General features: G+C 43.0%; 1 protein-coding gene across 3 annotated transcripts in view; it reads left to right on the top strand.

The window, feature by feature from the left end:
- Positions 1-937: 937 nt before the first annotated feature.
- LOC125544087 (zinc finger FYVE domain protein) overlaps positions 938-13,324 on the top strand; it is a 30,201-nt gene continuing 17,814 nt past the window's right edge. For 2 of the 3 annotated variants that reach the window (XM_048707648.2, XM_087547170.1), the window contains exons 1-15: positions 938-1,842; positions 2,452-2,596; positions 3,154-3,426; positions 3,546-3,713; positions 3,799-4,011; positions 4,198-4,292; positions 4,881-5,055; positions 5,176-5,579; positions 5,852-5,975; positions 6,547-6,642; positions 6,731-6,802; positions 7,709-7,846; positions 8,219-8,369; positions 8,451-8,812; positions 12,790-13,253. In XM_048707648.2, coding sequence (XP_048563605.2) covers positions 1,139-1,842; positions 2,452-2,596; positions 3,154-3,426; positions 3,546-3,713; positions 3,799-4,011; positions 4,198-4,292; positions 4,881-5,055; positions 5,176-5,579; positions 5,852-5,975; positions 6,547-6,642; positions 6,731-6,802; positions 7,709-7,846; positions 8,219-8,369; positions 8,451-8,812; positions 12,790-13,253 — 3,584 coding nt within the window. In that variant the 5' untranslated portion in view covers positions 938-1,138. Of the gene's footprint in view, positions 1,843-2,451; positions 2,597-3,153; positions 3,427-3,545; positions 3,714-3,798; positions 4,012-4,197; positions 4,293-4,880; positions 5,056-5,175; positions 5,580-5,851; positions 5,976-6,546; positions 6,643-6,730; positions 6,803-7,708; positions 7,847-8,218; positions 8,813-12,789; positions 13,254-13,324 lie in introns of all 3 variants that reach the window. The other variant, XM_048707647.2, reaches the window with a different exon arrangement.

Raw genomic sequence — 13,324 nt, forward strand, 5'->3', positions numbered from 1 at the left:
GTTCCGTAGTCGGACCTTGATTGTATCTGGTTGATATAATGTTTTATTCATGTAATTGTGTGAAGTGGCGATTGTAAGCCAACTATGTATCTTTTTCCCTTATGTATTACATGGGTTGTGTGAAGATTACCTCACTTGCGACATTGCTTTCAATGCGGTTATGCCTCTAAGTCGTGCTTCGACACGTAGGAGATATAGCCGCATCGAGGGCGTTACAACTGCGCACCACCTCTTTCAAATCCATTTTGAGACGACGACGCAGGCATTTTGCCAGCCACTCATCAAGATGCGTCTTGGATAGGAACAACACATCTGGACCACTTTTCTTCTGAATATTGAGCAGAGCCCGGGCGTCGCCGCCCCGGAAAAGTCGCGACAATTCTAGCTTAGAATTTTCATAGCATCCGATCAACTCTCGAACTAGTTGATTCAGTAGATGAACAAACACAAGAAAACCTACTGTAATCAGAATGATACGGAAGGACAAAAACCGATCACAACACCTAGCTGGGCAAAGGAGTTATGCCGAGACAGACTACTAGCTTCGCGAGACGCGCGCCGGGAAGAGAAACTGTGTAGGCGACTGAACTTCAAAGCCGCAAGGTAGCAGACCACAAAAACAACGACCAGGCTGAAACCTACTCTTCTTCTCTCATCAGGACATCAAGCTCGCAGTTCCGATCAAGAGAGGCCCATGACCCCAACGAGGAAGAGGTTGGACAGGCAGCCACTGCCGTGGTCAAGCCCTAAATCGCCTTGCAATCGCTAGTCATCGTGAGGGGAAAACGTTTCGTCCCTATAAACGTTGGCGCGTCGGAGTTGCTCGAATCGGTCATCTGATTTGTTTAGTCCGGGTGTAGATACTCTAAAAATATCAGTTCCACTCGCATCCATCCGTTCATCCAGCGTCTAGTCCGAACGGGGGTGAGTGAATAATCCAGGCTTTATTTTCCCCTTACGTTGTTTGTCTTCGTCTTCTCCTTCCTCCGTCCTCCCCCAAACCGCGAGACATCAGCAAACCCTTCTCCAAACAGAACTCTCCGCTCTCGCCCGCACCGCGCTCCAGTTCCCGCCCGCAGCACCATGCTCATCGCCACCTCGTGATTCCTACTCCCCGAGCCCGCACCCAAAATTCGCCATGGCGGCGTCGGAGCGGGAGGCCGGCCTCCTCGCCCGCGTGGCCGCGAACCACCTCTTCCTCGCTCAATTCGAGCCCATGCGCGCGGCTCTACTCAGCCTCCGCCGCCGCACCGATCCCGATCTCGCTGCAGACTTCCTCCGCGCGGTGGTCGCCTCGGGGGGCCGCGTCCCTGGCGTGCTCTGGTCGGCGCTGCCCGCCTGCCCCTCCTCCTCCCACCTCGCCTGGCTCGCCGCGCTTGAGCTCGCTGCCCTCCCTTCCACTCCCAACCCCGAGTTGCTCCGCCTCAAGGCTGAGTTTCTCATTCTTCTCCAGCCCATAGCTGATGACCCTGCCACCGGCGTCGATGCTCGGGGAACGCTCGTGAAGCTGCTGGATTTGGGGGTGGCGAGGCTGAAACGCGAGGTCGACGGCTATGGGGAACCTGTCGAGGAGGTCCCGGTCACCGAGGAGGATCTGAGGGGGTTGTGGGGGGTCGTCCTCGACAATGCCGAGCTGTTTGACGCCCTGTGTGCGGGCGTTTCGAGGCAGATCGGACTGGACTCGGGTTTTGGTGTAAATGTGCTTCTGTGGTTGCGACGTAGCGTGCAGCTCGCCCACTTGGATGCCATGAAGGCGCTTGTCATGGCTGGTGACGTCGAAAGTGCTACTGGGCATATACGGTTCCTCTGTTTGGAGAATGGCGTAGAGGAGGACAGTTATAAGTAAGCTCTATTGCAGCACCTTTTGTTAATTTCCAAATACGAATCCGGTCATCATTTCCTGTGGAACATCTCGACATATGTTCGATAAAGTTGCAAGCTAAGAATTTAACGGACATCTGGAATGGTGCGGTTGATTGTAGCTTTAGGTACAATCTGTATTTGTGTGATTGCCCATTAAGAATCCGTGAAACATTCGAGCTAAATTACAGCCTTGAGTTAAGGTCCATGTGTATGTCATGGATGATCTTTCGTAGTCCCATTCCATATCAATGTCTCGATGAAAACAGTGAGCCCCTGTACTCTTGTGGTTAGCTATGTTGGTACTGGAATTTGCAAATTACAAGTTTTAGACATGCTTGTTTACCATCAGTCATCATGATAATAGTTCAATGGGCACAGTAAATATAGACCAGGAAGTAAGATGATATACTCTTACAGTGACTAGTGAACTGCTAACCACCAGGTGTTATCCAAAGCAATGTTGTCAAATTTTAATGTAGCATCACCATATTTGCGTTTGTCATTTCAGATTAACATGTTCAAGTGTGTGGTGATAGATTTGGATATGATCAAATGTTCAATATTTTTTAATATAATTTCTTTGTGCAGGGTTGTCCTAGGTGATGTTGTGAAAAAGGGTTGGGAAAAATCATCAAATTATTTTGGAAAATGGTTTGAATCGCGTAATAGAATCATTAAAATTTATGGAGAAGCACTTCAGTCAAGCAGTCCCCAGCTTGTTCAACTAATTCAGGTAAATGCAAAATTTTCATTCTTACTGGTATGGTTCTTCCATTGAAGTAGGTTACCACGAATTTGGTTGCCTGTTCATTTTTTATCAGACTTCCATTACCCGTTGATGACATGTGATCATCTACAAGAAGGGAAATTTGATTTACTATTGTAGCTCACAGAAATTCAAGATCATTGAACACTCTGAATCCCAGATTCCGAGCTTTATTCCTTCATCATTATTCTGTGCTTTAGTTGAACAATAAATTAATGCCGGTGGCCAGTTGTACCTTCCTGTGTTACTTCCTTCTCCATTGTACCTAAGAACATCCACATCTCTTATCACCTAATTTAGGTGCTAAGATGGACACATCAGCTCTCTCTGTAATAATAATTTAGCCTCTACCCTCGCATTTGTGGCGCTGATGCTACCTTATCTATCTCCCCTTTAGATTCTACCCAGGATCATGTGATGCGGACGCTCTAGCATATTGCCAGTATTTAGCTTTTGGAATGATTATACATACTTGGTTTTAGATGGCTGATGCTAATATCTTTTTTTTTGGCTACCGATACCAGATCATTCTGGATGACATTCTTTCTGAAGAATTTGAAGACCACAGTATCTCTGATGCTCATTGGATGCCTCTTCCTTTCAAGAAGTTTCTGGAAACATTGTGGTTGGAGAGGGATGCTGATTCAGATGACAGGACCATTTTGACCGAAGCTATAGTATCCTGCAAGAAAGATCTATTCCACTATTCTCGACTTTCTGGAAAGCATGTCCTTGAAGTTATCATGGAAACTGCTCTATCATTAATTAAGAGAGAACAGCTTCAAGAAGCTGTTAATGTATGCTAGTTTTCAGTGGGATACTGCCATTTATTTATTTGTGGATCTGCTATGAGCACTGCAGAACTGATTCTGCTAGTTTTCTGCCGCATTAACTTCTGGCAAGTTGCTTTCTGCAGGTTGTTACTTCATTTCCCCTTCTTCAGCCATTAGTTGCTGTATTGGGTTGGGATATTCTGAAGGGTAAGACAGAACTGCGGAGAAAGTTAATGCAGTTGTTCTGGACAAGCAAATCCCAAGCTCTGCGTCTACAAGAATATTCACATTACCGTGCACAGACGGACGAGGTACTTCCTTTTCTCTTGAATCATCTTGCCTCTATGATATTGTTTAGCAAAAATATGTGAAGGATTACGAGTTTTCTATTGGCAGACATCCTGTGAGGAGTACCTATGTGACCTGTTGTGCTTTCATCTGGATCTTGCATCCTTCGTTTCCAGTGTGAATTCTGGGCACCCTTGGAATTTGAGGAATTCATTGTTGTTCTCCCAACAAGAGCAAGATTCAGTTGTTAATGCAGAAACATTAGACCCTTTTGTTGAGAACATGATACTTGAGCGGTTAGCTGTTCAGACTCCCATGAGAGTGAGTTCTCTTATCTGAATTTGTGATCTCATTTTTTTATGATTCTACATGTGGCCATATGTTTATCAGTCCTTCACACCTTCTATGATTGCCTCGTGTACATTTTGGTCTCCCATGTTGGTTGCAAAACATTTGGTTTCCTAGTTGATAGTTTGATGCTCTTCTGATTTATTTTTTTACTTGCAGGTGCTGTTTGACGTGGTCCCAGGAATAAAGTTTCAAGATGCAATTGAGCTTGTTGGTATGCAGCCACTTTCTTCAACAACTGCAGCTTCGAAAAGGTTCACAACCAACTTTTTTTTGAGACAGTGCAGGAGTGCTGCATGTAAATATATTAGGTTATGAAAAAAGGTCTTACACGCACAAGGGGAGTGACCGATAATAAGTTTGAAAAAGTAGAACAAAAACACACTGTACACTCAACAGGAAAAAAATAACCTCCTACAGCTAAAGCCGCTCATCTCGCTAGCCCCAGTCAAGCTTCAGGATTTGAAGTGTGTTGCACTACTCGACGATATGAAAGTGTCCTTCACAACCATTTATGACATCACATTTTTAACTGCTATGCTGTATTAACATCGTAAATATCATCTTCTTTACTTCTATCATTATGCTTCATGTTTCCTGCAAGCATAAAGATTTCCTCTTCTTTAGTTTTTGACCTGAGCATTCCTGAGGTGCCTTCTGCTACTTTGGTAAATGCCGTATAACATCCCCCCCCCCCCCCCCCCACCCCCGCCCCCCAACAAAAAAGCACACACGCAGAGGGAGAGAGAGACAAGAAAACTCACGGGATTGTTCACTGATGAATTGACACTATTGTTCTTGTGAGCAGTTTATTTCATGTGGGCTTCTTGTACCTATGGCAGGATGCATGACATCGAGCTGATGCACATGCGATATGCTCTACAGTCAGTTGCCCTTTCTTTAGGGGAGATGGAGAAGTGTGCAGGTGATGGGAATGAGCACCATTATCACATAGCTTTGTCATATTTGAAGGAGATGCAAAATTTTATGGAGGCTATCGAAAGCACTCCACGAAAGGTTTGGCTCTGCTTTGTCATATTGATATTTTGAGGAGTCATGCTAGAATGCTAGTCTTGAAAGCTTCAGAGAAGTCGTCTGTTGAACAGTTGAGCTTCATTGGGCTACTTTCCTTTGCAGATTTTCATGGTCAGCATTGTATTATCATTATTACATATGGACGACACTATCAAGTTGCCGCAAGCTGCCCCCCCAGAGTGTTCTGTCAATCATGATTATTGTGATAGTAATACTGAATCTGAAGGGAAGAACATGGTGATATCTTTTGTTGGACTTCTGCTTGACATACTTCGACATAATGTCCTATTTAAAGGCCCTGATATGGACCAGTTGCCAAGTACTGGTCTGTCACCTGCTGGCAGGCAAGCATTAGAGTGGAGACTCAAACATGCCAGCCATTCCATTGAAGACATGGATTGGCGTCTATCTGTTCTACAACGCCTCCCACCTCTGTCTGGACGACAATGGAGTTGGAAGGAGGCATTAGTCGTTTTACGTGCCGCTCCTTCCAAATTGTTGAACGTGTGAGTTTTCTGTTCTGTACATTGGTTTCTTGCTGTATTTTACTTTATTCACTTTATGCATCCTAAGATCAGGCTTTAATGTGGGCTCTTTGCGCATTACCCAGTATAATTACCTCACATATTTGTTCACTATATTGAGGTCACATGGTGTTAAATATCACTGTTTATTCTCTGTGCTTCTTGTGGAACTTCTGTAGTTCTCTCTCCCTGTGTGTGTGTGTGTGTGTGTGTGTGTGTCACATGGTTGTGAAGTTCATTGGAATTTTTGACAGGTGCATGCAAAGGGCAAATTATGGTATAGGAGAGGAAGCTGTACAACGATTTTCTTTGCCTGCTGAGGATAAAGCTTCTCTTGAATTAGCCGAATGGGTAGCTGGTGCATACAGAAGAGCATTGGTATGCCTTTTCTTGCCTTTTTTTTGTTTCTTTATTGGTTGAGATGAAGTGATGTGGTCCCCTTTTTTGTCCATGCACATGTAGCACATAGAATTTTACACTTATATAGGCTCTTCCTCTCCCCCCCTCTCTCTCAGTAGAGGGAAGGAGAGATGGAAGGGGAATGATTGGAAGTGCGGTAGTGGCAGAAATTTATGATTATAACTTATAAGTGCCAGTCACAGAAGAAGTAGCAGAGGGAAAGAGATGTAAAGGAATTGAGAATGTTTGACTGCAATTCTAGGATGTCACTTTATTCTTTGACTGGACAGAGTGCATATCAAACCATTTTGCAATGAACTTATATTAGAATTTTTCGATAGGCAGATATACAATCTTGTGATCTGCTATCAATCTACCTCAGGTGAATACTTGATTGTGGCAGGATCGAAGGAAAAATGACAAATGGGTTCTGTGCAGTACCCCCACTTCTTTTTTGCTTTCTTCAGAACAATTAAATGTCGTTTGATGTTACAAAATATTTAAGGTTGTGCCAAACTTTATGTTTCTTATTTCCGTGTTTTATGCCCAGGTTGAGGATGCTCTAAATCGGGCCACAGACAACCCAAATGTTGCACGCGAATCAGATATTTTGTCATTCCGTGCTCAGCTTGGTCCTTTAACTACGGTCAGGATTTTAAATCATGATCTGCATTTGATGTTGTTAATGATAGGTATTTGTAGCATTTGACCTGACAATAAATCTGAACTGTCAGATTCTGCTTTGCATTGATGTTGCTGCAACTTCTGCTAGGTCAGGGGATATGTGTAGATTTCTTCTCGATGAGGTAAGCGTTGGCTGTCATGCATTTCTACATCTCGGGCACTCACTTTTGGTACAGTATCTACTCCCTCCGTTCACAAATATAAGATGTTTTGGATATATCAATATGGACTACATACGGATTGAAATGAGTGAACAAACTCACTAAAACGTGTCTACATACATCCGATTCAGAAAAAGTTAGAACATCTTATATTTTTGAATGGAGGGAGTAGTTCATTGTGTATATCTTCACTCCTGCTGTTATACAATTTCTGGTGAAAAGTGTTAGGAAAGCAACTTAACTTTATTGAAGGCCCAAGGGGCATATATATATTACACATGACTTGAGGTGTAAGGAAACTAAACATAGACTAATAAGGACTCCTAGACCAATACTAATACTCCTTAACAAAAAGATGGTTTTTACTGATAAATTTTTGGAGAGCTTCCTGTAACTATTTTTGGTGGAATGATAGGCTCTCCATTCATTTTTGCCTTGTATGATTATGTTGCAATCTTCCAAATTTGAATTTTTTGGATTTCTTAGTGATTGATTGGGTCATAAACATGGATTGAGTCTCGTCCTGCATTCTGTACTAGTGCCCGTAAGAACACTACCCGTCTGGTCCACATTCCTAGCTACCCACCACCCACGCCTCATGACGCCATTCCCAGACCTGGGTATCTGGTGACTAACCAGAACGTACTTTGCCTATCTCTGTGTTTTGTCTTGTTTAATTTGGCATCTGTTTTTGCTACAAGAAAGTGTGTATGCTATCTTATGCCATCTATGTCAATTCTAGTTGCACAAGCTAGCCAAGATCAGTTAGGTAACCATATTGCTTTTAGCATAGTGCCATAGTGTGTGTAGACTGTCAATCTTGTAAAGAAAGTGTATAACCTGACGTTTTCTTCTTCTCATGTACAGGCTACAAGTTTGTTATCTGAAATATTTCCAGGAACCTCCCCCAAAATAGGTCCAACTTATTGGGATCAGATTCAAGAAGTTGCTATCATATTAGTGATAAAGCGCATCCTTCAGCGCCTGAGTGGCATTTTAGATCTGGTGAGTTTTTTATTTTCTTGTGCCTATCAGTAAATCATGCATGGTTCATTTTCATTATTGATTTTCTTCCTCTTGTGTACCATTTGTTTATTTACTTGAGCAAGATGTTTGCGAGTCTTAACGTGCAATTTCAGCATTGGAGGATGTATCAAAGGCCTCTCTCAGTTCATTACATGTTCAGTAGCATAATCTAATGCCGTACCCTTTTCTTTATAAAACAGTATTTGATTATTTTTATGGCTTTGATTTTAATTATCATACCAAAGAAAGATATCTGTGATTATGATGCCCTACTGTCCCATGTTTAACAAAGCGACTTGACTATGTAGTTATTTTTTTAATACCTAATGCATACTTTTTGGTGTCATCTAGGAAGGTCGTCCATATCTTCAAGTAGTCTTTACCGAAGTGAGTGCCTCTTTGTCAACTGAATCTAGCAGAGTTGGACAAAAGCAACGTCCACTTGGACTCCTGCATCAGATGATTGATGATGCCTTCAGAGGAAAGCGTCAGTTCTTGAATGGTAATGCCTACTTTATTCAGTTGAACTGTAATTGTTGTTGCGATTATGTTCTAGAGGCATTTCTGAACTTTTCTATTTCAGGTAAACTTCACAATGTTGCAAGAGCTATTGTTGATGAAGATTCGGATAAAACTTACTCGAAAGACGGTACCAAGTCAGAAAAAAAAGATGCTTTGATATCTGAAAAAGGTACAGTCCTTGGTCATGGACTTAGAATCCTGAAGCAAGCATCTAAGACTGACCCAACAGCTTCAAGTGTTCCTGAAAGCAGTTCAGACCACAAAGGTTCTACAAACAGATACTTGGGTCATGTATCTACCAAGCCGTCGACATACTTATCAAACTTCATAATATATATTGCAACCATTGGTGACATAGTTGATGGAACTGACACGACTCATGATTTCAACTACTTCTCATTGGTGTACGAACGACCAAAAGATGTAAGCTCCTTCACACGCTGGGTAAAAAATGTACCGTTTGTCCTTCTCTTTTACTTCTTCCAAAAATTACATGAAAGACCATAGCAAATTGTCCTCTTTAGAATGACATTTACTACTAATAACTGGAAACGGAATGCTGGTTGTATTTGTAATCACCTAAAACAAATAACTAACACCTCCTTCCCAAATTAGTTGTCTTAGATTGTCTAGATACGGGTGTATCTAACACTAAAATGTGTCTTGATACATTCGTATCTAGACAAATCTAAGACAACTAATTCGGGATGGAGGGAGTACTTATTAAGAAACTAGGTGATACCTTGCACGTTGTTGCGGGAACGTTTTGCAATATATTCAGTTAGAATTCGTTGTATGAAACACGAATATTTAGAATAATAATATGAGTACTAAAGCTGGGAAAAATATATGATTTGTGGTGTTTGATTGTTGTATAATGTAAATAACATAATAGAATGTAAATTCTCATGCATGTTTGCATGTTGAGGTGGCTTTTTATTATGCATGATTGCATGTTGTGGTGGACCATTCTCCATGCATGTTGAATGATGAGGTGGCATACTTGCATGTTCAGAGAAATAGGCTAGTGGAGGCTAGCTATTTAGATATAGAAGATTCCTCCACCTACATGTTTATTAATTCAGTTACCCTATAATTCACTTACACTAGTCGAATGCCCCGCGCATTGCTGCGGGAGTTTGTATAAAATAAAAACTGCGCTGAACTAATTAACCTAGGTATTGTCTTTACGGTTTCTCCTGTAGCAAGATAATTTTTTAATCAATATTTTACTAATAAATGTATATCTCTATATATAAGTTCAAAATTCGACGAAAACAAAAGAAAATGTGCATGTATGCGTCACTTTCCTTTCATATATTACTAGAGTATCAGGTGCATGCATGCGTCAATTTTTTGATTAAACACTATTTAGGTTGCAGTTAGTACATGCGATTGGTCCAACAGCTCTTAATGATCGGATGCCTATTGTGGACTCATCTAGTACATCCAATGGCTAAATTAATTTGAGTGATGTGGCTTAAGAAGAAGCAAGAGAATTCCTAGTAGTGGGGGCTAGCTATTTAGATATATTCCCATATTATTGAAAAGGGGAGGATTGGCAGGAAGAACTACCTATATTTAACTTCAAGAGTGGGGATTTGCACCCAAGGTCTCAACCAGGGACAGAGCTAGGAATTTTATTTGAGGGGGGCCAGTGAAACATCTAAAGCATTGAGGGGGGCCATACATAAGAATTTAGTGGTCAAATTCATAAGTCCACGTACTACTTAGGGGCAGTTTAAGATTTTTTTTACAGCATGGGGGAGCCATAAGTGGATGAATAAGTTCCCATGGCTTCTAGTATTTTGATATATCTTTGGCCGCTGTGAACGTGGAACCTCATGGCTGAACAAATAATAAATAAATATTAGTTATCACCTGTAGGTATTCGTGGGATTTTGTCTATGAGCTTAGAGCATCTCTAATCGATCCCCTATAATTTAGAGAAATAAACGGCCGAGTATCCTTTAGAGGAGTACATTTGCTCTTCTAAAAAAGTGTCGTTTCTAACCGCCCCCCTAAACTTAGATTAGTAAAACTTACATTTGGCTCATACATTTCGTCAAACAGTTGTTATGCGCCTTCGCGGCGAGCGGCGACGATGGTGACCACGCTGGAGTCATGAGTCCTCGTCCGCTGCCGAACGCATCACACACATCGCACGTTGCCCGCCTCATCGTGTTGTTGCTCACTGCCGCACGCGCTGCTTGTGCTCCCCGGGTGGACGCCGAGCCGCCCGAGTGGTGGAGCAGCCTGGGGTACCCGGAGGGGCCATCCGCTCCATCCTCATGCCCCGCTTCCTCCGGTGGCCGGACTGTGAATCCGCCGCAGCCGCCGCCGTCAAGGCCAGCTCCGGTGTGTCCGGTAGGTGGCCGTGACCGTGGATGCCGCTGCCAAGGCCAGGGACAAGATCGCACACAACCTCCTCCACTGTGGCTTCGCCGGCTCCGACTACGGGAGGAGCACCGCCGGGCTAGGGACAACGAGGAGGCGCGTCTCCGTGGTCGGAGACGATGGAAAGGACAAAAAATAAAGAAAAAAAGATCAGCGGAAGGTCGACGGGGCTGCGGGGTGTCGGCGGTGGCCGACGGAGGCAAGGAGGGCGGCGCTGGAGTGGATGCGGCCGAGCAGGGCAGAGCGGTGGGCGAGAATGGAGGCAAAAATATTTTACTCCACGGGTGGGCGGACGAGTATCTTTACTCCTCGGGGAGGCCACGGAGGATAAATTACCCTCCTCTAACCGTTATAAGGGATCGGTTAGGTGCCAGTTAGAGGAGGAAAACAGAATCTATCCTCCTCTAACCTATATAGGGGAATGTTTAGAGATTCTCTTATGTAGTAAAATATTTGCAACCCACGTTAGTCTAGCTTGGCAATGGTCAGCTCTATTCAATGTGAATTTCTTCAACAACATTAATACTGCGTAGAGACCCTCACCAATCAGTGCAAGGCAACATTCATAATGTGGAGTATGGTTGGAGCGAAGGAGCTTCAGGCCTTCACATGGCAGTGGTTGTTGCGTTGTATCACCTTTAGATCTTTGATTTTTTCATGTTTATTCAGTCACGCGCTAAGCACCGATACGGATACAAGTATCGGTATCGGGCCGATACGGATACGTAAATTCGCCATTTTGAAAAAAATGCCAATACGGGGATATGTTTTACTATTTTTTAATTCAAAAATAAAGTATATAAGTGCATTCAGAATGTCAATTGTGACCTTTGTACATGCATGGATTCCATGGCTCTCTGCCTTCAGCAAATGAGCAGAAACTCTAGAGTAGCTACTCAAAGCAACATGACCACACTAGTTACATTTCCATTTAGTGTTCCCCTCCAGGTGATTTCTCTATAATCGTGACATGGCTCCACAATGGTGCCCTTAGATTCGCAGGTACAGCACGAGGTTCAGCAGGAGGAGCCATCTGGAGGAGATGAATATGAGATCTTCGGAGGAGAAAGAATAGGAGATGAGCTTGGCTGGGCAGGGAGGGGGCATTGGTGAGGAGGAGGAGCTCGTCGCCAGGTAGCCGTCGCCGCCGCTGGTGCTGGGTGAGGCGCCGCCTGGTGTGAGCTTGGGAGGGAGGAAAGAAACTGGGAGGGAATGGATGGGGGTCATCGGGGGAATCACGAAAGAACCAATGCTGTAACTTGCTTCATCCGGCATTATAAGATCAAATGTCTTCTTTGAGGTGGCACAAAGACGAAAGTAATTAGTTCAACAAGGCCGATGATAGAAGGGCTGGGCCTAATTAATTGTTCTGGTATAGAGATGAATGAGAGGATGGAGATAGCGCATTGAATGGTTTGATACCCTCTTTACTGGGCTGAGTGGGCTCTTAAATGGGCTGGGCCGTGCCCAAAACGTATTGGCAAAGTATCGGGATTGTTTTAAATCATTTATTCATGGATACTCCATGGATACGTATCAGGGGGGGGGGGGGTATCGGAGGCGAGCTCGCTACAGACCATGTTTCGTTGGCTTTGTAAAACCTTTTCTATCTTAATATACATACATGCAGTCCTCCTGGATGATCTCCATTCTTGATGATTTCGAGTCCAACCTGAAATTCTATGCATCAAACCACAATACATATCAATTATCATGCCGTATACTCTTCTAATTCAACATCCTTAAAAATATTGCCTAAAAAGAATGAGAAAAGACTAACTGACACATTATATTGGTGAAGACATAAAGTGCAACGTCATTTGTATGAAGTAAACGCCTTTTAAGAAACACAGGGTAATTACTGTTCAGTGTCCTTATTCATTTTTTAATGTGAAACTACGATGGAATATTGTTTACATTCAATTTCTTTTGTCTTGCTTTATTGTAGTCCAAAGTGGTTCGAGAATTATTTTGGACTAATATAATGTTCGTTTGCCATGCAGCTTTTAACTCGTTTAGTTTTTGAGCATGGAAGCACTGACGCAGCTGCGAAGGTAGCTGACACAATGGGTGTGGATTTTGTGCATGAGATAATATCAGCTTGTGTGCCACCAGTTCTTCCTCCACGAACAGGACAAGGATGGGCTTGCATTCCTATTTTAACCACAGTTTCCAATATTATTTCTGAAAACAGTTCAACAGTTCCAAAGTCCCTCCCCCCTGATCAAGGATGGAGTCCACATGATTCATTGTTGTCTTCTCGCCGGGATCCGCTGTATCCTCTTCAGTTAAATTTAGTGAAGCATTTAGCCCAATTATCATCAGTAAGAGCAGTTCTGGCATGTGTGTTTGGAAGTAGCATACTATCTGGTGACAGTGAATCATCTCCTACTTATGTGAAGGATGCAATGCAAACCACTGAAGTTGAGAGGTCATTCTATGAATTCGCTCTTGAACAATCAGAGAGGTAATGAATAGTCATTTTATGCCATCATGTCCCAATCAACTTTTCACTTTGTAAGTATCTAAGTTACTTGC

The sequence above is a fragment of the Triticum urartu genome, chromosome 3A (assembly GCF_056163025.1).
Source record: "Triticum urartu cultivar PI428250 chromosome 3A, HENAU_Tu73, whole genome shotgun sequence".
Classification (NCBI taxonomy): Eukaryota; Viridiplantae; Streptophyta; class Magnoliopsida; order Poales; family Poaceae; genus Triticum; species Triticum urartu.